At 28.9% G+C, this 25,925-nt stretch overlaps 1 protein-coding gene across 4 annotated transcripts in view; it reads left to right on the forward strand.

Annotated features, from left to right (window-relative positions):
* LOC107451465 (saccharopine dehydrogenase-like oxidoreductase) overlaps positions 1-25,636 on the forward strand; it is a 50,260-nt gene extending 24,624 nt beyond the window's left edge. For 2 of the 4 annotated variants that reach the window (XM_043044456.2, XM_071180750.1), the window contains 6 exons: positions 3,260-3,379; positions 7,508-7,561; positions 10,172-10,286; positions 12,268-12,349; positions 14,913-14,995; positions 16,348-16,426. In XM_043044456.2, coding sequence (XP_042900390.1) covers positions 3,260-3,379; positions 7,508-7,561; positions 10,172-10,286; positions 12,268-12,349; positions 14,913-14,995; positions 16,348-16,403 — 510 coding nt within the window. In that variant the 3' untranslated portion in view covers positions 16,404-16,426. Of the gene's footprint in view, positions 1-3,259; positions 3,380-7,507; positions 7,562-10,171; positions 10,287-12,267; positions 12,350-14,912; positions 14,996-16,347; positions 16,427-19,906; positions 20,004-25,351 lie in introns of those variants that run through there. The other 2 variants (XR_011636759.1, XM_043044457.2) reach the window with 2 other exon arrangements.
* The last annotated feature ends 289 nt before the right edge of the window (positions 25,637-25,925 follow it).

The following is a 25,925-nucleotide window of genomic DNA, read 5'->3' on the forward strand; positions in this document are numbered from 1 at the left end:
CAAATTCAGAATTACACATAGCAATTACATATTACATTTATCAAAATTTTGAAATTCATGGAAATGACTCAAAATAGGATTTAAAAAAACACACGGGTTTACAATAGAACCAGTAGGGAATCAAGCACATTAGAAAGTGTTTACTCTAATTCAAAAAAATGTGTCCTATTATAATATTTAAAATCATAATTAAATTGTTGGTGGAAATGATCAAAAAATTCCCTCCCCCCAAAAAAACTATTGAAAAATTATTTAGATACATGATAAATATTTGAACTAATCCTCACTAATAAATGACAAGGTGCGTAGCGTTTTTAAGGGGTGCTTAAAGGTGCTTATTTCGATTTTCGTTTTTTAAAAGCCCTTAAAGGTGCTTTTTTCCAAGGGTGTTTTTAAAAAGTGCTTAATTTTCCCTTTTCCAAAATGTGATATTTTGCTTTACCGTGTTAATTTTTGCCACAAATTATGCAAAAAAAACATTGTCCTATTCAACATTTTCGCAATTCCGGCGTACCGCCTTTTAGTGTACGAAAACAACATTTGTTTTAAATGTTTTATGAAATACTTGCGGGTCTGCACTTGTGTATACTGAGCTGTTCAGTGGTAGGGATTTTTGACTCTCATGTGCAACCCTGCTGCATTTTGCGAGAGATTCTCAATTTTAGACTTCATTTTCCGCCCTCTGTAATAAAATCGAAAAATCTCTCAAATTTTTGCTGATTACGGGGACCAACTACACATTGTCAATTTTTTTCTCTATTAGTGATAGAAAATTTCATTTCTCTTGTTAATTTCATCGTTTGTGATGCCCCATCGTCTTTGTTACTGTAAATAAAACCTAATAAAACCATCAAATGTCAAGAACTTGCCAACCCTGTCTAATTATGATTTCAAAGTGCTTAAAAATATTTTTTGAGTGCTTGAAAAGTGCTTATTTTTTGTTGAAAACTTTGGCTACTCACCCTGAATTAAAATTTATGCATTCATTTTGCTTAAATAACCCATTTGTTTTTCGCACAAGCATTGTTTTAAATTTAAAAAAAAAAATTTATTAATACAACTCCGCACAAAGAAATTGGTTATTTTTTAAAATGCCCATGGTATTTGATGCAAAATTTATAAGATACCTAGAAGGAAGTGTAGAAGATGGAATTGTTCATTCAAAAGATGGTTAGAAAAAATTAATTGTTTATTTTGGTTCTGAGTTTGCAGTACTCTAGGCTATGTAATATTTCTGTGTAGAGGTCCAGTAAGTTGGTATTCAAGGGAACAATCTATAGTTGCTACATTAAGAAGCTGAATATATTGCAACTCTAGAATAAGAACAACAACTGTATAATAAGAACAATAAGAGGCTGAATATATTACAACTGTAGAATGTTGATGAGAATTAGTCTCCATTAAAGCTCCAGTGAAAGAAATGCCAAGAAACTAAATTTCTTCAACTTTAAAGATAGATGAACAAAGTGATAAGTTTGGAAAAGAAATTGTGGTGTGAACAAACAAACAAAGTTAACATACAGATGTGCAATTTTATTTGATAAAAAAAAGTTGATAAATGTAAAATATTGTCCTACTGATAAACAAATTGCTGACTTGCTTTACTGAAATCCAGGGATCAAATAAGTCTGATGAATGTAAATGTGAATTTATAAAATTAGTTTTTTCTTTATTTAAAAATCCTACGAAGAACTATTTAGTTAAAAAAATCAAAATAGAATATTAATAATTTAGGAAGTATGTTGTATATATAATTTTTAATGTGTTATTAATTTAAAAAATACACGAGTGGCTACGTCTGTGTAATATCTTAAAAACAAATGTTGTCCTAATGTTGTAAAAAATCAAAGTAAAATCGGTTTCAACTTAAAAAATCAAAATCTATTCTACACATGTTTTTATTTTTATCTGAATGCGTTGTGTTTTATTAAATATTTTGCACATGCATAGGGTTGTTAGTCAGCGAGCTTTTTATTCTAAATATAGCTTGGAATGCCTGTTTAAGATAGTGGATGCTGCTCCAAATGAGTATTTAAGAAAATGGACACTGCTGCAAATACGTTTTTGATACGTAGTTGCAAATACATAAAATTTCACTTATGAAATTTTTTTCTTTTTTGCGGAGAATAAAATAATGGATCATAATAAATTCCTAATTGTGGTGTCTTCCATTTGCTTTAATCACATTTTTGAAAAAATTATTACATAAAAGCCATCAGCTCTTTTTAAGAGGTTGATACGGTTCCTATAAATTTATTATAATGGCATTAATATAGAATTTTTAAAACCAATTAATTGTTTAGTATTCAAAACACCAAGAGATATCTGTAATTAATAGAACCAGCCACTTTGACCCCGAAGTCCAGGAATTTACCCCATAATGATTATGTTTAGTATTTTAAGAAGTAAATATGAAACTTCTCATTTAGTTATTAAACTTGAGTTGAACTTTGAAATGGCGCAATTTTGCTGTGTTCATTTTCTTAAAGACTGGTTTTGAGCTATGCCTAGATTAGAAAGCTTACCAATGATTGTTATTCACAATAATTAGTATCATTGAGCCATGACGGCTTAAGGGATAGAGCATTCGCCTTCCTAATGAGGTGAACTGGGTTTGAATCCCAGTGATGGCTGGTCGATACGAATTCCGCAACTGGCTTGCATCGATCACAGTGCTGGCGTAAAATATGTTCAGTGGTAGACGAATCATGGGTCAGAGGCCCCTTTCTGTCTGGCTAACCATAGGAGGTTTTTGTGGTTTTCCCCTCTATGTGTTGCAAGTGCGGGTTAGTTCCATCAAAGAGTCCTCCACGAAGGCAAATTGCTCCCAATACTTGATCCAGGAGTTTCCTTGTCTTCTGGATTGGGTTCAAAATAACAAGGCTACGGAGTCTAACATCAGTTGTCGTAAACCAAAAAAATTGGGTCAGCTGTTCGAGGACAATTATAAAATAAAATATAAAATGAGTATCATTTTATTTGTATTATTCATTTGCCAGATGATTAAATAAAGTAGAAAAAAAGACTTAATTTATNATGACAAGGCTACGGAGTCGAACATCAGTTGTCATAAACCAAAAAAATTGGGTCAGCTGTCCGAGGACAATTATAAAATAAAATATAAAATGAGTATCATTTTATTTGTATTATTCATTTGCCAGATGATTAAATAAAGTAGAAAAAAAGACTTAATTTATTAATGGAAAAACTATTTAAACAGCTTTCAAAAGTAATAAGTATTATTTTATTTTTCAATTAGGTTCAAGTTCAGTGCTACATGAAGTGTCATTCCTTATTGTATGCACTCATCACATTATTAATGGGTGCAATTTTTATGCTCATGACTAAATTCTCTATGGGATGTTATTTGCTGGAAAGGGTTGAGTATTCCTTTTTTATTTAATGCATACACATGGAAACACAGAGATGCAAAGATAAGCCGTTTTGACCCATAAGGGAGAGTAACAAGTTAAACAATCAAAAGAAGGGAGAAAAGATTAAAAAATGATTCATTTCATATTTTGAAAAATTTTAATAACGGCCTTTTTAGCTCTCCATTTTTTCTTTATATTTTGGAATTTTTTTTTTTAATTTATGCATATTGTAACACTTTGAAATTTTATCTTATCTCCACCACACTTTTCTAACTGGTTGATTATCTTGTTTAAACTTGTTTTACGTCCCCGATCAGTTATGTTTTACGTCCCCTATTTTCCTTGTCACTTGCTTGTAGTTTACTTCTGTTTCTCTGTGTTTCCCTATTTCATTCACTGTTTTAGAGTTTGTAGTTGTCCTGATATTTCTGAATTTTGTGCCTTTAGAACATCCCATTTCCAATTAATATAAATGTGGATTTTAAAATTTGAAGTATTGAAAGATTTGCAGTTTAAAGCTGACATCTTCGTATTTTAATTGACTATGGTTAGGGCCAGAGGCGTATCTAGAGAAAATGGCGCCTATGGCAAACCTCCCTATCGGCGCCCCTTCTTAAAATATTTTATATATATGTATATANTTGTCAAGGGGAAAAAGTCCCGAAATTCGCGGGAAATTTTGAAAATTACGCAGATTCTAAACATAAAAAATTTAATATATAAATGATGCAAAAGACTGAAATTGCGCAAATAATAAAAAAAAAGCTTAAAAAATAAACAAAAAGTATTTCTTTTAATTCAAGCAATATTAATATTTTTAGTTAAATTACTTACTAATCTCTAAAGGAAAACATATTTTAGTAGCTTAACCTTTAAATCAATCGATCATATTTCATTCCATTTGAGTTCCTCATTTCAACAAAAATCAATAAATATACATAATACATTTATACTCACAATCAGAACTTGTTAGGTGAAATCAAAATAAAACTGATATATAGGTGATATGTTATAGATGATTGAACTGATATAGATGATTCTCACACTCACCTGATGAACAAACTAAGTGTTAATGCTGTTCTAATTTGGAATATAGAAAACAAACCAAGCAACTTGCATGGCAATAATAAGGAATAACAAACATAAAACATTGTTCCTATGTTGTTGACTGTCATTCAAAACTCCGTATGAGACGTATGTCTGAACCAATTTTTTCTTTTAATATTTCATCTCAAATACCTTCACTTTTACTCTTACTTTTTGAATCCAGCTTTTAGGGTCATTCTTTATCTACTGGCTGATGCTACGACTGCTAGCACAGGATTCCCATGGTCCTTAAAAACTGCTTAATTTTTATTTTGGAAAATAAGGGCCCTTAAAAGTACTTAATTTTGGTTAAAGGTTTTTAAAAGTTCTTAATTTTTTAACATCACTGTGGTTGATCGGAACAATTTTTCATTTCAATTTTTTACAACAAAATGTCCTTCTTTTATCACTTAGAATGCATCGAGGGTGAAGCATGGTCTAATTCTATTTTAGAGAAACAAAAATTAATGTGTGTGTCTGGGGGGGGGTCTACAAGCAAGGGGAAGAAAGCATGTCCTTTCATTAATATATTCTACCCTTTGCCTAGAATGATACTCTATGAGAAGAGTGAAGCATTCTGAAAGAAAAGAATAGTGTCGACAAGGCAAATACTGGCATGGAAGAGTTAGTGCTTTTTTTGGAGGGGGCAGTTTTAATGTACCTAAGTAGAAGACCCCCACTAACTTTCAAAATTGACAGAATTCAATAAATTGAGTTCTACTGTTAACACATCTGCTTATAGGAATTAAGTAAAACGCTAAGAAACGAAACATCAGAAAACATTTTTGAACTAGAATCCATAACGAAAACTATTTCCTAAAATCTAGAAGAATTAAATAAATTTGTATGATATTTCAGTGTGTAATAAGTAACTGTAAATTTATTGAAGGCATAACATTTTTGAAAATTCATGATTGTACTAAAACTTAAACAGATTTGTAAAGAACAGGATTTGAAAAATCCCAGCCCACCTAGGTTTTTCATCAAAAACCTGGGGTTTATTGGGTTTTTGATGAAATAATTTTTTTTCCCTGAGTACTAAATAAGAAAGCGTGATTTGCTTCTAACAAGAAAGTTAAACATTTGGTACCTATTTATAATTTGTTTTGTTGCAATGTAAAATATTTTTTAAAGTTTTAGATTGTTACGCTATTTTTATTTCTGAGGAATAAGCAGATTGCTACATAAAATCTATTCAATTAAAAGATCCTTAGATTTTAATAATCATTTTATTCACTTAACATTGCAACTTAATATACTGTTTTTAATTTTTGTTCAATTCTCATTTGCGTTTTGCCAAAATGTTTAGTTACATTATGTAAAGTTTATTCCTAATAACAGGTTTGGCTGAAATGATTTTTCTAAAGTTTGTCATAAAATTAAATATAACACATTTTCTGGTCTAGTAGCAAAATATAAAAACTTGTTGAAATAATTTTTTTCAATGTTTTTGACAAATTTCTTTATTTACTCTTTTTTTTTAATGTACATGAAAAAAATTGCGAATCTTAATTTCTGCACTTAATTACAATTACAATTTTACTATTCAATTTCAATGAAATCATTAAAAGTGGAATGCAGATTAGTTTCTTACGTTAACTTTTACAGTCTGAATGACGTTAACTTTTAACAATCTGAAATTTTTTTTTTTTTTTTTTTTTTTTTTTAAAAAAAACCTGATCCGGATTTGCGAAAATTGCCTGATAATTCTTTGGCGAGCCCTGTTAATTAATACAATTATATCAGTACTGTTATTTTAATAAAATTGTTTTTATTTTTTTGGGAAGGTAAATGATTTGCACTGTCACTGGTGGCATATGTATATTCGATGATAAACAATCATTTTTAAAGTCCTTAATTTTTCAAAAAAGTACATAATTTTTGCTTTGTTGAAAGAATGGGAACCCTGTAATATGTTGAGATTTTATCAACATTTTCGATGACAAGCCTACCTGTGCATCCGCAACATAAAAAAATCTAAATGGAATTGACCAAACCAAAATCGCATGTGATTGGCTGTTACAGTATTGGGACTATAAGTACCATTCACAACGTCTGTCGTCTGGCTTGCATTCTCACTTTTATTAAAGAAAAATTTTGAGATACACTGAATTTTCTCTTTGTTGACTTCCATTTTCGACACTCTGTAACTCACAACTGAATGGACCAAACAAAAAACAGCAAAATAATTTATTTAGTGCAAAATGACACCTTTCCAACGAGCATAAATCTGAAAATTTTTTGATTGATACTTTACAAGATATCAATCACTGCAGCCATCTACCGAAAAAATAATGGATTTCTTTTTACCACCTAAATATATGTCTCCTACATATACTTATTTCCTGCTGAAATTTCAGATATCTTTTTTAAAGCTACAATTATCCCTGTAAATGTTGATAATTATTTTTTATTTTTCAGTTTTTTTAAATATTTTGTGATAAAATCATTAAATATCAGTTGAAATAATATTCGTTTATTTAAAAGATGTAAAGATATTTTTGCTTAATTTGTAGATAAGCACATACTTATCTAACATTATTTATTTTAGTGCAATCTCAATCTTTGATTCAAAACTTATTAATTTTGAACTTTCCAAATGTACTTTCTCTCTTGTATATACATCTGAAAATTAATGAATTGCAATCATTTAATATCTAATAGTTGAATTTATCTACCAAATATAAAACTGTGTGTAATTGGATCAATTGTACCTGAAGCTAGTCCTTTGAGAAAACATAATATTTTTACTGAGATAAATCAATTATTTTACCTCAAATAAAATGCTATTTCTGCTATGACATTTTCTGTCTTGCTGTATCATCTCTGTAGAAAGCAACAGTTCTCTTTACCGATCCAACACATTATTTTCGCTCATACTTCATTTGCATTCTTTTATGAAATATGCTTATTTTGGTCCCATTTTCACAGTTTTAATGCGCAAAGTGGAACCACCTTGTATATACCTTTTGGTTAAAAATTGATTTTAAATGTTTTATATATCATTGAATCATTTCCATGTAAAAATAATTTTGAATTCTTTTTAGTTTCCAGAAGTTTTTTCTCTTGGCACGTTTAGCAGAAATCCAAGTAAAAACCGGGTTTGTATTGTATGCCTTCTAATTCTATTACTACTTAGAGTTCTAATCATGCTGTTAAAAATAGTTTTGTTAAATCATGTCTTATTAAAATAATAATAAAACAATTAGGACAAGAGAAAAAATTCAAATTATAAAAACTATTTGAAAGTACAAAAAATTGTCATAGTATTGTTTCAGTTCTATAAGCAAGAACCTTCCTCAGTGTCTAAATGTAGAATGAAGAATTTACAAAACACATGTAAAGTGGGTCAACCAATAGGGACAAAGTAAGTTTGAAGAAGGAAATAACAGTGGGGAGATAAGAAACTGGTGTGAGTGGGATTTGGCGGCAACCCCAGGGTGGACTTCCAAAAACTTGGAAACACTGAGTTGTGTTCTCAGCTATCCTCAAAAAGATTCAGTTCAATATTTGATTGCTTGTACTGTTTAATTAAATTCTAGACAGTACACCAATAATCTTAGTATAATTGCTTTTTCTTAATTAAAATTTTTGAAGTCTAACTCTGACACTGTTATTACTAAAACTGATAAAGGGGGTCAAATTGTAGTTCGAGACAGAGTTAAAAAAGTTAATTGATGAAGGTCCTTATAGATTGCTACCTAAAGATTCAAGTGTTAATAAGTTGCATAAAATAAAATTTGCCGTTGAATTTTCAGTAATTATTCCTAATCATCTAATCTTCAGTAATTATTCCTAATCTATTCTCTTACACCTACTAATTTACACTGTGAGATTTTATGCTTTTCTTAAAGTTCATAAGGTTGGCACTCCTTTTAGAGACTAATTGTTTCTAATATTGGCACTGCCTCTTATAAATTAGCTTTTTCAATTTTGTCCCCACTTTTTGGTATGTCAGAAACTCATACGATTTTGTTAATGAGCTTCAAACGTAACGATAACAAAATGGTCTCTTTTGATGTAAAATCTTTATTCACTAACGTTCCTGTTAATAGTGACCTTAATTGCCTTAAAATAAGATAACAAGAATTCTACTTACGCGAAGTTGAAAAATTAGTAAATCTTACTCGCATTGGTTTAGAACAGCCCAATTTCTCTTTTTAATGGTAAATTTTATCGGATGATTTATGGCTTATCTATGGGTAATCCTCTTAGACCCTTTTTTAAATGACCTGTTTATGCACTATTTTGAAGAGAAATTCTTTGATTTATTAAAGCTCCTTTTTTATAGATGATATGTCGACGATTGTTTTGCATTGATGAAGAATGAATGCTGACATAGATCATGTTCTCAATGCTATGATTTCTATAGGTCCTTACGTGCATATTATACAGATTTTTTTCATACTTATTAACAGGAAACATGCATACTTATTCTCTGTAATAACTGTTTACCTTTCTTAGACATTCTTATTGCTCGTAATTCCAATAAATTTCTCACTATTGTTTATCAAAATCCATTTACGGTTTCACTCTTCCTTCATAATCTCTCATCTGATCCCTCCAACCAAAAGTTAGCTGCCTTAGGCACACTTGACGTGCTTCTAAAATTTTTTTCAAATAGTTACCTCCTCAATGAAGAGCTGTTTTTTGTCGAAGCTATCACTGTAGACCATGGTTTTTCTTCTAATATTATTGATTCCACTAATAGAAAATTAACCTCTCAATCCATCAAACTCTCCAAATCGAACTTTAATTGTTTGACTGTTTTACCTTATTATCCGAAAACCAGTATTCAAATCTCTAAGATTTTTAATAAATTTTAGTTTAAAGTCATTTTTTCCCCTGTAGAACTAAATTTCACCAATTTTAAAAACCCTATTGCTGGTATTAATAGCTGAGGTATTTATTAAATTTTGTCCCACTGTGGTCTTGCGTATATTGAACAAAAATGTAACCTTTAACTTAAAGAACATTAAAGATACATCCGAAATAAAGACATTAACCGATCTTCTATCACTCTACACAATTGGAATTCAAATCACAGGTTTGATTTTTTTTACTATTAAAATTATTCAGCACAATACTGCACTTTACCTTCTGAACTTGTAAAATTCAAGTCTTCCCCCCTTTCCCAAAATTTGGAACTCTATTTTAATTTAATCTGTTGCACCCTGGGCTCCTGAAAAATTGCTTCAAACCTGTTTCTTATCTCCCCATTGTTATTTACTTGCTCCTTTGTCCCTATTGGTTAAAATACTTTCGTGTAACTAAACGTGTTCTTCTTTTTTTTTTACTTCTCTTCCTTCATTTAACATTTAGACACTGAGGAAGGCTCTTGTTTATAGAACTGAAACTATAGTGTGTCAATTTTATGTACTTGTGCTTTATACATGTGGATTTTTGCTTTAGTCTACATAGCACAAAGTATTACCCTTTCCTTTGTTTGTGATGAAAACTATTTCTTAGAAAAAAAAATTTCATAAAAAAAGTTGTTTTGACCTTTTAGAAAATGTTATTCTTTGCTGATTCAGTGATAAGCTGTTTCACTAATGATAGTGTGGAAGGGGACAAAATTCTTGCTATATTTTACTTAAATATTGTGTATCACATATTGTAGTAGGTGTTCAAAAATATTTGTTTCAAATCCAGTTATTCATTTGTACTTATCTTGTCTTATAACGAAAATTGTTCTTATAAATTCTTCATAGAATGTGGGTGGAAGCTTCAGTGTGACGATCAAAGCCAAAGGATGGAGGGAAAAGCTGCCTGACAAGCATACTTCACCCCCAAACAAGACAGTTACTGCTGTTTTAAGTAGTCCAGGTGATTACTTATTTTCTATTCTTTGAAAATCAATTACAGGTCATGAAGCTGTAGAATGTTACAAATATCTCAACTTTAATTACCAGTTTTTCTGGTTAGCTTACTATTGAGTAGCTTAACAAAACAAGAGTTCGGCTTTTGAAAGTTATTCGCTTTTAAATAACTTACATTAAGGATGGATAAATACCCGCTTCCAGGCTAAATGCCGCTGACCAAGACTGTTAGAAAAATACAATTTGAAAAAGGGTGGGATGAAGTGTTAATGACATTTACTCACATGGTGAAAATAAAAACTAGATAAAAACTAAACTAAATAAAAACTATTAATTAACTAAACTAAATATAAACTAACTAAATAAAAACTATTTAAAATAAAATCATATTTTTGAGAATTTTGCAGATCTTTTTATTATTGTTTTCATTTATTACATATATAAAAAAAATATTTACTGAAAAAACTAAACTAAATAAAAACTATTTAAAATAAAATCATATTTTTGAGAATTTTGCGGATCTTTTTATTATTGTTTTCATTTATTACATATATAAAAAAAGTATTTACTGAATTCTTATAAAAATTGGTTGAAAAATAAACTTTTGAGTTCAGTACTATTGCTTCTCTTGATTGAAGATAAACAAATTTAAAATTAGGACAGGTTGTGCTGAAAATTAGAAAAGTGCGATTATTTATCTCATTAAGCCGATTCCATTAAATAAGCTATAAATGGTTAACTTATAAATCGTTTGCATCTAATTTATTTTTATATTACAATTAAAATATCTTTTCTGAAATGCAAAATTAACTATTGAATGCAATCATTTTAAAATATGGATCATTTATTATAAATCATTTCTTCCTCAAAGTCGCCCAAACAGCTGCCACCCCTCACTTAAGTAAAGCTTTTTATTGGCACAAATAAAAGAATTATCTGTCTGAACTAAATCTCAATTCTTCTTTTCCATGATAAATTTGCATGTGTACAGTAACTCAAAGTCTCTTAAAATTAAATTTAGTGCTCATACTTTTTAGACAATATTTCATTACATGAATTTGATTATTCAGATAAACAACTTCATTCCGCTTAAATTTGGATACTATATGAGAATAACTGCAGAAAAAGAAATCTACATCAAAATGACGTGAATTGATAACTAAACAAACATGCCATGGATTGACAGTGAAACGGACATGCCATTAAGTGTATTCAAATGCATGATTTAAAACTTGCTATTTATATTTAAATTATCAGGATTTTATAAACCTAACAGAAATCAGTTACAATATCTGCCGAAAAATTGATTTAAAAAAAAAGTATGAAAGGACTACTTTAAAAAGTTAAGATTCAAATGCGTTATTCGAATTTCACATGTTGTAATAATAACTTATTAAAAATATTAGGATTATAAAAAATGACACATAAAAAATGCTAGAATTTAAAAATGAAACTGTTTTGAAAATCAATAGCTAGAAAAACAATCGAATCACCACTTGGATTTACCATGGAATCGGTGGGAGCAGCGAAAAGTGATTAATCCAATGTGCAATTTTAATTTTGCATGCTGTAATAACATCGTATGAAATAAATCAGCATTAATACCGAAAATTTGATTGTAAAAACCGTGATATTGCCGCATCAAAAAGCATTTGATGATTTCATGTTGTGTCAAATGTGCAATTCAAATTTTAAGTTTCATAGCAATATTGGGGGAAAAAACGAAAAATTCGTAAAAAAGTCTGCCAAAAAACGATCATGGATTTTCAATGGAATCAGTGAAAATTGAACGATTTGATTACTTAAATCAGCTTCAGTTTCCATGTTGTAATTATTATATTAAAAATATTAGTATTTTATCAGCTTAATTTTGTTTTGGCTTAATTGTTTTCTTTTTATAAATCTGCCTCAATCCCAAAAATATTTAACCTTATTAGAAAAAAAAGGCATTATATAAGGTTATTTGAACTTACTTTTCTCTTATACAGATTCTGGTTACATAGCCACAGCTATTTTGGTTGTAAATTCAGCTTTAGTGGTGCTTCAAGAAAAGGATAAATTGCCTCCAAGGTAATAATTTTAGTTGTTTATCTCATTAAAATGTTGGGGAGACTTTTTTACACTTATTATTAATATTATTTATTTATTTTATTGAAGAAAATGGGCAAATTTTTGTTTGTTTGTTTCAAGTATTATGAATAGAGAACTGAGTGTAAACAATAAAACCTGGGCAGAATTCAAAAAACTTACACTATTGCTTACGTTGTATTAATGAGACAGTGTATGAACAGGCTTGATATTTTAAGAAGTTTTATTATTAAGATTTGTATTAAAATTTGCCCATAATTTTACCATTCATTAGAATTTTCTGTGTTTTAAAAATTCTGAAATGCAGTGAACCAGAAATTAATTTAAGGAAATTAGTATCCCTACATAAAGTATAAGAGTTTCAATACTTAGAGTGTCATCTTCACTTTATATGTTAAGGTTTTAACGTATTTTGAATTTAAAAGGTAGTCATAAATCCAAAGTGGTGCTTTAAAAATACAAAAACTGAGGTATAATGTTACTATTTTATTGAATGTGAAATAGGGGCCAGGCCCTCAACAATGGTGTCTACATGATTTCTGCTAGGTTTAGAAGAAGCGTGATTTGACCTTGAAGAGGGTTTTTGTATCTTCCTGGACAATATATTTAAATATTAATAGATGCTAGTTATGTGGTTTCAGATGAGTTCCTATTTCACTAATTACCACATCATCACATTTTCTGAAATGATTAAATCAATATCATTACTTCTTTTGTGGGAAAGGTTTTAACTGATTGCATACTAGATATAAGCTCTCTTTAATGATTAGATTTAATATATAATTCTTTCAGCATTGCATAGTATTTGTATCCGCACGGATTTGCAGCGCCATCTAAAAAAACATGTAACATAGAGAGGGAGTGAGTGTGTGTGTGTGTGGAAGGAAAACCGTAAAGAGATACAAAAAGCTCTCTTCCAAATATTAATAAATACATATTGTGCAAACCTACAGTCCACTTCTTTCTGTTTATTGAGCGAGTACATATTTACCTGAGCGTCGACAGTATTCTCCTGCCCTTTTAAAAAAGGGTCTAACTAATGTGATAGCCAGCTAGTTTATTGGTGAAAACTTCTCCAATCACACAATCCAACTTAAAAATTTTAAACCCAGTATAATGTCCAAATTATACAGTAATAATAAAAAAATAGTTAAGTACTAAAATAACAATATAAATTTTTATTATAGAATGCCAGTTGTTAGGCCACTAGGTTTTCAGATCACAGGCTCTCTAACATAACTTTACATAAGTAGATGAAGGCAGAGCACATGTCCAAATGCAAAGCAGTTTTATCCTGGTCAATTATATAAAGAGAGAACATGTAGGAGAGTCAATAATGTTTAAAGAAAGTTTCAGTCTAAAAGCTGAAAAGCTAAAATACATTCATAGCCTAATTACTTTTTTCAAAAATACCCAAATCATTATTTATCTATACTCAAATATCTGTTTGAGGCAAGCATTTGGTTTCTGTTAAAACTTCTAAAATTCTAATTTCTACATGAGGTGTGGTTTAGAGAAGAGTACATTCCAATGTTTCCCTCAAAAGATGCAAAGTTGTTTCATGAAGAAGCCCTTGGAAATCAAATCCATTTCCAACTTTGCTGAATGGAATCCCAAACTCCCAGAAGATTTGAGGAACCAAAAATTTATTGTGTGGCAAGGTAGCCAGCCTTTATATTATCTGCAATGCCACAGTGTGTGGGAATCCACTGAAAGCACGCTTCATTACAGGAATTCCCATGCTAAAACCTGCACCTCAAGACACAAAATTCTTTGTCTCTTTATTAGAGGAAAGAGCCTGTAATGCAGAAATAGTCAAAAAAGATTAATTGCTCTTTGTAAAGAGTCATTGAATGTAAAGTTGTTTAATTGTTACAAGAACTGGCTGTTAACACTCCATCAAAATGATTCATGAAATTTCCAACTGGGAGATTAAAGCAAAACTTTTCACAAAAAATTCCACCTTCCTGCTAAAAGTCAGAAAATGAAATATCTGTATTGACATGTAACCAGTGATCAGAAGAAAAATGGTTGTGCTCGTAAGGCCTTAGACTGACTTTGTAATAACATAAATTACTATACTATAATAATTAGGGTTCGCGCCAGTAAAGCGACAATTGATCCAATGTTGTTAAAATCATAAGCATGAGCCACATTAAATATAACATGTAAAATTTAACTAATTCTAAATTAAAGCTATCTTCTTTAGTTTCTTTAAAAAAATACTTTAAATTAAATAAATTTCATATTATCCATCTCTTCAAAAAAGAAAAAAATTAAAGGAATACTGTATAAAATTCAAATTTATTGCCCAAAGAATATATATTATTTATAAAATACATATAAAAGAATTAAATTACTGGGAAAAATTAACATTTAATTACATCACTGTTTTTTATATTCAAGTTTGTTACACATACCAGTTAGGATTATAGGTGTACAGTGTTATAGGAAGTCTTAATCATTTTAAGTCTTATCTACAGAAAGCAAGATTATTTTTGTATTGGTGTTAATCATGATTGATTTTTTTCCCCTTCTCAATTAGTGGTGGCGTATTGACACCTGGAGCTGCTTTTTCCGATACAAGTCTAATGAAAAGAATTGAGAAAAGAAACATCACAATCAATGGTGTGTGAAATATTCCCAAAACAAAAATATTTTTGTACTCATTTTTCTTGAATATTGATTTCTTAATAAATAAAAACTGATAATTTATGATACGTAATTTTGTGTGTGTGCGAATAGAGTTACTTTGTAAAGTGTTTACGAAAAGACGTTTATACAATTTCCTACTATATTTAAGACTTCAGCAGGGTTCAGATTTTTTTGCGGATTTCTGTTTTTTTTTTTCAGATTTTTCTCGCTAATTGTCGCTGAATTTTTTTTTTGAACAAGTTAAAATATTTAATGACGAATTTAATTTTTCGCGGAGCGAAAGTATTGAAGTTTCTCTTAAAATCATCTGGGATAAAACTGGTTGACCTTTATACAGGGATGAGATTTTTTCGCTTTTGCCTCTCGAATTTCAGCCTTTTTCATCAAAAACTCAGATTCTCTAAAAGTTTCGTTTTTTTGTGTGCAAAATTCAGTCGTTGAAATAAAATAATTATATACATTTACGATTTTCAAAGATAAACAGAAAAATCAAACTACGCCCTAGCTGCTAACCCTTCCGTATTTTAGCTATTTTCTCCGTTTTTACGCACAGAAAATAAGATTTTCCGTATTTTTATTCGCCCGCCTGATAGCTCGTATTTTCGCAATTCAGACGAAAATAAAAAAAGAGGTGGATTTGCTGTGAAAATATTTATTTGCTCATTCACAATTAATCTTGTAATTTATTTTGTCTAAACAAAAACAAGCCTTTTAGAAATCCCAAGTCCAGACTGCAAAAATCTCGATTCTTATTCACGCGATTTTACTATCAAACATCGATTTTCGTATTTACCTGATTTAAAAGTTGAACGTTTCGATTCCTATTCAGGCGATTTAAATATCGTGCATTGCAATTCTTATTTACAAGATTTTAAAATCCAATATCGCGATTTATATTTACTCTTAAAACATTATGTAGCGATTCGTATTCACGCGAGCTTAAAATCCATTGTCGCAATTCATTTTAGCGGTTGTAATATCAAACAACGATTTTCGTATTAATACGTGCTGTAAAAATTAGACATTGTGATTTGTAATTACGCGATTGAAAAATTATGCATCGTGATTCATATTTTACGATATCTAAAAATTACTAATTGTATTTTTCCGTTAAATAAAAATTTTATTTTATTTTTTAAAATGCAATATAGAGTTTCATTATCGGGATTCATATTCATGCAATTTTAAAATTAATAATCGGGATTTATAATCACATGGTTTACAAATTTAAAAATCACACTTTTTTTGTCAAATTTTTGTATATATATATATATTCATTTTTGGATTTCCTCTTTTTTACTTTCTGTCCACTCTCATCCCTGCAGGTGTAACCTACTTCTTAAAGGATGCAGAAGAAACTAAAAATGATCTATATAATTAATAAATGAATAATTCAAACTTAAATGTATTACCTTTTTGTATGTTTTGAAGCCAATTTTTTAATCAAATTTATCTTTATCCTTCAGTTTCTTGGGATTATTTACTTAAACATGTTTACTATTTTAAAGTTAGTAAATAAGCTTATGCATACTATTTTAAACTTATTAAATATATTTATGTCTACCAATTTAAAAATCACAATTCTCAAAGCAACAAAAGGATCAAAACAGTAGATAAAAATTTAATAGTATAAATACATCAATATAGATAAAAATACAGACCAATGTACATTCATATATTTTTTATAATTTCACAAGGTACATAAAATAAACTATAAGTGTCGATTCTTGTTAAAAGATTACTGTAAATTATCATTATATCATATACTTGTATAATATGATTTTAATAAAATATGTCTAAATAAAAATTCATACATAATCATTAGCACAATAAAATTCAAATGTATTTTTGCATAGAAAAATGTATAGATTTCTTTACACACATGAAACGTTCAACTAGTTACAGAAAAAAAAAATTTTTTTCCAGTATAAAGATACCTGAGCAAAGATACTTCGAACTTACAGCACATTAATTACAGGTAAAATATAATAATAAAACAAAGTCTCAGAAAAAGTCTTCACAGTGAGAAGAACGAAAGAAATCATAGTTAAAACGAAATAATAGAAACTCACAATTCATCATGGATACTCAAAACCAGTAAAACCTGCTTAAAATTGTACAAAATGGCAGCTTCGTTATTAATCCAGTTCAATCTATCAAATTATTTATTATTCGTATTTTGTTCATCTAATTTTTTTAATATTGTGGTTTGAATAAGTTAACATATTTATTTATAAACGCGATATGTTGTGGTAATTTCTTTACTATTCTCTTTTCTGAAATAAAAAGATTAATTTACATATTAAAACTTGATATAGATTATATTTTATGCCATTGTCAAGTAAAATTTTAACCTATATAAATAATGGATACTAGAAACTACATTTGGCTGATACCTACACAATAAACTACAGCGCAAAGCAAGTTCATTCAAATTTTAAAGGTTAATTAACTTTTACCTCTTTAAGAAAAGTGTTTCAATTTGCAAAACTAAAATTCAATAGTTTCACACTCTTTTATATAAAATTCTAAAAAAGTATGAACTATTTTTTTAATCAGCTGTATTACTATATCAATTAACTACCAAACAAAACAAAAATGATGGTATTATATTTCGAGCAAGCCAACTAACAAATCTAAAGTGGCTCTGTAACGGGATGCGTAGCCAAATTTTTCAACAAAAAATAAGCAATTTTCAAGCACTCAAAAAATATTTTTAAGCACTTTGAAAAATATAATCAGACAGGGTTGGCAAGTTTTTGACAATTGATGGTTTTATTTACAGTGACGATGGCGTGTCACAAACGATGAAATTAACAAGAAAAATTAAATTTTCTATCGCTAATAGAGAAAGAATAGTTGGTCTCAGTTAACAGCAAAAATTCCGAGAAATTTTTTGATTCTGTTACAGAGGGCGGAAAATGAAGTCTGAAATTGAAAATCTCTTGCAAAATGCAGCAAGGTTGCACATGAGAGTCAAAAATCCTTACCACTGAATCAAGCTCAGTATACGCCAGTGATGACCCGCAAGTATTTCATCAAACATGTAAAACAAATGGTGTTTTCATACGCTAAAAAACGGCGGTAAGCCGTAATAGATTGGGTTTGAATTAATTGTGAAAACGTTGAATAGGACAATGTCTATTTGCATAATTTGTGGTGAAAATCCATATTGTAAAGAAAAATATCACATTTTGGAAAAGGAAAAATTAAGCACTTTTTAGAAAAACTCATGGAAAAAAGCACTTTTAAGGGCTTTCAAAAAACGAAAATCAAAAATAAGCACTTTTTAAAAACGCAACAAACCCGTGTAAAAAAAAAATTAAAAAATAAAACTATTTTGGAGGGAAAAAACTGCAAATGTTACTGTAATTGTGGTGCAAATTAATTTAAAACTAATGTAATTTTTTTAACACATAGTTGCTACTAGAAGAGAGGAAAAAATAAATAGTTGAAATCTAACAATCAAAACAAACATGGAAATATTTAATAAAATAATTGATACTCATAACTATGACAACCCCACTTTATTGGTGGCTTTTATCATCTTATTAGCAATCAGAAAGAAATTATGAATTGTATTAATAAAAATTGCAGGTTGGCCTTTGTTGATGAAAATACTAAATATTTTATTTGTAAAAAAAACATTACTTAAAATAAAGTTATTGCACAAAAATATGATATTTAAAAAAAAAAAAATTTATTTGATTAAAAAAAAGAATTCATTTAACTATTTGAGGCTTTCGAAAACGTTTTCAAAATATTTTAACCACTCTCTTAGCCTCTAAGCTCTGTTCATTATAAACAATAAATTTATAATTCTTTAATTTTAAATTTTGTAAATAGTTCAATACATTTATGCATATATGAAGAAAATATTTACTTTAGGATATTTCAGAAATATATTCCTACTGATGATAAAACAACAAAAAACATAGCGAGAGATATTCATCACTTTTATAATAATGAAATGACATGAGAGTATTGAATTTTATAAACACACACTGGGTAATAAATAAAAAGATTAGAGCATGTTCATCTAAAATATATGAAGATAATAACGCATCATTCAATGAGGGAATTGCTGTTTGTAGTGTTATCCTATAAGAAATTATAACATACATTTAAAATAAATAATAATTTATAACAAAATTTTATAAATAAAGTGTATAAAGGTTTCTTTATTATTTAGCAAACTGATCAAATGATTGTTCTCTACTTTGAATGTCGGAATGCATTCGTAATAAGGTTTTGCTGTGAAAGAAAGCCTAACTGATAACATTTTCTATGAAAATATATTTTTAGCAAAGGAAATCTTTGGAGAATTTTTTATAAAAATGATTATAAGTTAATGAAATTGGCAATTAAACATAAGAGTTTTTATACACAAGCAAAGTGTGAATAAATATGTATTAAAGAGTCGTTTTGCAACGAAGACTTCTGATAATTTTCAAAGTGTTTATAAAAAATGCACAGTGGGAATAGTAAAAGAGCAAGGGCCCATATATGGTAGGCACTACAAAGGGGTACTGAGGGAGTTAATTTAAGCATTTGCTTCTCCCTCAATTAGAAATGGTTTTGTTTTTATGGCTACCGGGGCCGGTACCCCCTGAAGACGTCGGCTTCGGTGGTCATATTTTCTTTTTCTTTATTGCTACTTTTTTCTGAAATTTCTGCTGCTTTTTAGAGAATTTTTTTCAAAGAAGTTTTTTCTATTTTGAATTAGAAATATTTGTGTTTTCTTTTAGTACTGGTTTTTTGTCTCTTTTTCCCTCTCTCCACTACTGTGGTTTTTCTAGTTCTGTTTTCTCACCTTCACTTTTCAATTTTTTGTTGGCAACTTTATGTTTTTATTTTAAACTACTTTTGTTACTTTGCATTCAGGTCTGGCAAGTCTTGGAAATTAGTGCCTATTTTTGAAGCGCTTGAGACATGTTGTTTCCAGTTTGCCTATCTTTTAAGCGAATGAAATATTAATCAGGTAATACAAATTCATTATCAGGGGTCTGTCCAGACATTTCGTGAAAGGTCCTGTTTTTGTAAGATTGCGAAAAAATTACTCGTAATTTGTGAATATAAAATAAACATTAAGTCACATCTTTCAACCAGGGTCCTGCTTTTGTGCAAGTAGGATCCTGTTATTGCAAAAAACTTTTTCAAGGAGTTTTTAAATTGTAAAGACAGATACAAGATTATGCTCTACACAGTAAAATTATCATTAAAAAAAATTACATTTTCAAAAATGAACAGCAATTGCTGCTACTAAATTAGAGATGCAACATACAAATATTTGGTATTTAGCCTATATTGCTGAAAGCAGAATATTAATTGTGGACGAATAAAAGAAGCGTCTGCTGAAAACGAAGCTTAGTCCGTTTACATCAGTCTTTCTCCCCCCCTCCCTTGGGAAGGGTTTATTCGATTAACAAAATAATAAAGATAAACAAATTTGTGAAGGGTCTGATTAAAAGATATATTATTCTGTGAAGGGTCCGCTAACGGACCCAAATTTCTTCTGAACAGACCCCCGATTATTTTCAGTCGAAAATACACAAGAAACATACAATTTCATTTAAATTAGGACAGCACAATCTGCAGCTCATAGGATTAAATCAGATGATTTAAATAATGTCATCTCTGATTAGAAATAATAAATTGTCAGAACTATAAACTTGACTGAAAGGAAAAATAAGACTAAGATAATTTGCTAGGCAATATTTAAAGAAAAAAAGAAAAGAATTTATTAATAAGAAGTTGTTGGGAAAAAATAATAAAAATACATAAATAATCTGTGTAATAACTGAAGTTAAATCAATGTAGGAACATTTTTTAAAATCAAAAATAATCTGTGTATAATTGAAATTAAATCAATGTATTTTTTAAAACAAAAATGCAATAAATAATCAAAACGCAATATATTAGCATAGATTAAAATTTAATTATAGGAATTGTTCAGACAATTGCATTTAAGTAGGGCTAAAAAAGACCTTTAAAATAAGTCATTGGGTCTAAAGTAAAAAATTTGATTTCCAACACAATGTTAATTGCACATAAGTATGAAGTTTCTATATACAGTCAGACCTCGATATAAGGTCACCCTAAGGGACATTGCAAAAGTGACCTTTTAACCGATTCATTAGCAGTTCGTAACTAAGCACGTAAATAGTACACATGAGGATTTTTTAAAAATGGTAATACAAACGAAACGAAAACAATCAGCCATAAATTAAATATTTAAGTCAATAAATTTTAACAGAATTAGTAAAGAATTAAAGAAAGCTAGATTTTTAAAAAAATTTTATTTAAAATATAGCTGTTTACAAATTTTCTCAAAGTGTGCATACATACATTACATCTTGCCATATTTAAAATAAATAATTTATGCAGGTCTGCCTCGTTTTCGTTTTCATTTTTCGTACAATTTTTTCTAGATTTTGTAACTTCTCAAAATGTTCCTCAGCTTCCTCATGGTTTGTAAAAAAAATTCGTATGACATTTATTCTATTGAAGACTTCTGCTTGGGTTACAGCTACAGTCTCAGGATCACTGTGAAACAATTTCAGAAATTGTAGCTTGTCCGTTGGTTGCAACATTTTCATAGAACTCGAGAGGGGTAATTGCCTTGTATAAAAGTTAAACAGGCTTTTGTTAGAAAAAAGCTCCCCTTGCCTCAGATAAAAATGACCTTATAAGTGATAACAATTTTTAAAACTTGACCATATATCCGATAATCTGTAACAAAGAATTCCCATTCAGTGAGCCCAAACTTTATATGCGGGGTGACCCTATATGCGGATGACCTTATATCGAGGTCTGACTGTATTTTTTATATTTTTTTATACCCTATAAGTTAAAATAAATTTGAAAGAGGAATTTTAAACTCTGAGACAGTCATCATATGTTTGTATAAAAATAAGATGAAGATTACTTACTAAATTTGTATGATAAATTTGGACTATAAAACACTTAATTTTTAACCTCATCATTTGCATTTTTAATAATGAATGCTTGTACAGTCTTTCCTTCATCCGATTCTTTAACAACTCTGTTCTTTTCCAAACAGGTTCTTTGCCTCGATCACCAAAAAGTTTCTCAGGCCCTGTAAACAAACAATATTTTATACAACATATTTCATTTCTAAGCCCATAAAAACTTATTACACTACTTACACTACAATTAATTAAGCATCATTGTCATCAATAATAGTTTGGTGCACCCCTTAAACATATTAGTACCAAATAAAATATAATTTATAATATAAATAAAATAATTGAAATAAATATAATTTATGATTAATTAAACCACATAGAATCTGTAGTGACCACATTTCTTAAGTTTAATAAACATTCATTCTTGGCGGATTTTAGAAAATAGACACTATTACATAATTTCACAGTAAATACGGCAGAATCTAAATAAATATACTTAGCAAAAAATTTTAATAAATAAAGAAAACTATTCTTATCGTAGTGTGGAAGTCATTGCCAGGAGGATGGGTCATTGGGTATATGTTTCCCTTAATATTTCAGACAAATAAAAACATTTTTCCTGAATTATAAGATTTAAATTCCTTAAAGATCCAAGATAGAGATTAAAATAAATCTTTCTGAAGGTATTCAGCATATATACATTTTTCATTTTTATACATTACAATACTACTACATACTAATACATTACATACTAATAATTACATTATTGAAATACATTTTTTCTCTTTAGAGAACAATTGTGATTTATTTAACTTCATCTCCCTGAAATACTGGGCCACAGTGATATTCATTATTTTTATTAACCTCAGCATCCTAACCAGAATGGCAGGTTCATCTTCTATAACTTAGATGGTGGTTAGATTCTCCATTAAAAAAACATCGATAAAATGATTTCTGAAGAAATATGACAGCCTAGAGAAAGCACTTATAAAAATGTAACTTAGAACTTTCATTCAGATAATGTATAGATATTTAATTAATGTTTCACTAAATTTCGGTAATAAACAAAAAGAATTATATTTTTTCCGTAACAAGCCTTAAACAAGTGTAATATACAAAATTTAATTTTATACAATTAATGTTCAAAAGAAAAATAATTATGAAAAAACAATGCTTTTATTAATAAAAACCAGCCCGTGCTTATCACTCACCACCTCGCCAAATGCGATAAAATCTTAAATTTGGTAAATAAAGTTGTGTTTTAGTGAAAGTGCTAGAGAATTATTTTTTTCCACTGGAAAGAAAATGTAAAATAATTTGTTTCTAAGATTTGCATTTGGCGAAGACTTTCAAAAATTAGCGATGACTTTACATAGTTGGCTAATAATTAGAAATCCTTAGTGCAGGCAACCCTTATAATAAGGTAAATTATGCATAAAATTACAGCTGCATTTATTATAAAAGTAATTTTAAACATACATTACCACGTGCGTTCTTAAGTTTAATGGCTATTAATAAAATACGTTAATTTAGTCTGAGTTTTTTGTTTGAAATGCAAACAAAAAGGGAAAGGAATTTTACTGCTTTCTCTAAAATTGGCTTCAAAAATCAGTTCAAAGTCATTTCCCCCATAAAATGCGTTAAAAATGTTTTCGGAAATAGGGAAAGTGGATTTCAAAGAAAAGTTAATTAAATAGAAAATTCACTTCGCTGTTTGGAAGTTATTTAACGAAGAAATTTCAAAAATGTTCTTTGTTCCTTGGAAAAATTTGTAAAATAGAGAAATTCGCAAAATAGAAGTTCGTTAAATAGAAGTTCCGACTGTATATAAATTCAATATCTAGGTATATAATGGCCTATGGAGCAAGAATGATAATTCATATTATTAAAAACAATGCTAAGACTGAAATACTTTGAACTAAATTCATTTCATATTATTAAATACTTATTAGAAACTAGTCGTGAAATAAAGGAAAGTTATTTCTATTGAACCCCTTGAGATTTGTAAGATAGATACCAAATAAAGAGAAATTCATTTAAAGTAGAAAAATAATTAAAAATAGTTCTTGGCAGCACAAATATTTTATCACTATTTTTTTAAAAAAATGGACAAGGTATTTAATAGATTTTAAAAGCATATACCTAAATAGACATAAAACTAAATGTGCATGATTGAAATATTTATTTATTTATTGACAATAAAATAGCAAATTATTTTACCTACAAATGCTAATTTATGATTTCAAAAATTACACTCCATTATTAACAGCACTCTGTTTTTTTTCCCCTTTTCCTTTCTATTTGTTCAACAGTATGAAATAAAACTTAAAAAAACATTGCAATTTTAAGAATATAAATATTGGATAAAAATATTTTCAATTCAAATAAACAATTTCATTAAAAATATTTATTTATATTAAAATATTAAAAAAAAGTAAAATCAAGTGGTTTAAATGAGGGCATGCCTGGTTAAATATTAAAAAATGAGGCTTATTTTTCGAAGAAATTAAACTTCCTAACAATTACAGGCCCCATAGAAACCTTGGCATTAGAAGGTCAAAAATTTATATGACTGCAAACCAGGGTTTCCGCTACGGTAGCTTTTTTCGCAAAATGCGAAAAGACCCCTCAAAAATGCTAAAATTCAACAAAGCATTTTCGCATTTTTGCTAAAGGATTTTATTAAACTCTGTTATAGAGTATTGTGCAACAATACCAATGCACACTGTTGACTGTGAAAGGGGCTTCAGCTGCCTTAATTTGATTAAAACTAATATTCGAAACAGGTTGTTAATCAACCATGTAAACAATTTGTTAATGATTAATATTGAGGGCCCTGAAAGTGCATTTAACTTTCAAGAAGCATTTGTAAAATGGGCAAACATGAAAGAAAGGAAGATTGTTAATTATAAACCAAAATGTTTTGATAAATAATAAATGTGTTTTTTTGTTTTGTTATAGGTATTCTTTTTGATATTCTTGTACATTAAGCTATTCTTTGTCAGATAACTTACAGTACTTGTTTGATATAAAGTAATTTTATTAGCCTAATGGCATTTTAGCATTTTGCTAAAACTTTTTTACAGATTTTAGCTTTTTTGCTAATGAAGTTTTAGACTCAGCTTAAACCCTGCTGCAAACAGTATTCTTACTTTCATCACCTAGAGGAGGCAAATAGTAGTCAACATACATTTCCCCAGCCTCTAACGTAAAATCCAAAGCTAATTCACAGACTTCTCCATATGGTGATGCACGAAATTCAGCAAGTTTCTCTGAACTTTCATGTAGCAACTATAAACATAAAAAAGACAATAAAATTTTTTTCAGAAGAACATAGCTTTGAAATGAGAAAATAAATTAATTTTGCAGAGTCTTAATATCATTTAACTCTTATTGGCAGGGATGCAGCAGAGAAATTCCAGCACTTTTTTTTAGTGAGGTGAAAAGTGGTTCTGAAACTTTAATGAACATACTATTGTGGAGAAAATGGAACTAGCAACGCCCCCTAGCGAGGAACTAGAAAAAAACTCAGAGACAGTGAGAGAGTGTGAACGAAAGGTAGAAAGCCTGCCATGTAGAGCTCCTTATTTTCTTCTTCTTCATATGTGTTTTATATGTTATGTTTGTGAATGTGCTGAGCACTAACTATAGTCATGTTGTTTACAATAAAATAGAAAGTTAGCAAGCCGGTTGTTTTAATTCCTCCCCCCCCCTATGCACGACACTTCACACTACTAATTTTCATTAAATAGTCTTAGCATTTTAAATTAAAAAAAGTTTTAGTATAATTTACACACAATGCTAACAAAGTGAAAGCTAACTTTTCTAATTCGCTAAGTTTGAAAACATTTATATTGGAATATGATAATGATCAGATGATTTGATAATTTACATCAAAAGTTATCTTTAATAATTATAAATACTTTTTCTCAACAGTAAGGTGACTCCAGTTCTGATAAATAAAAAAAATTTCA

The sequence above is a fragment of the Parasteatoda tepidariorum genome, chromosome 5, assembly GCF_043381705.1.
Source record: "Parasteatoda tepidariorum isolate YZ-2023 chromosome 5, CAS_Ptep_4.0, whole genome shotgun sequence".
NCBI lineage: Eukaryota > Metazoa > Arthropoda > Arachnida > Araneae > Theridiidae > Parasteatoda > Parasteatoda tepidariorum.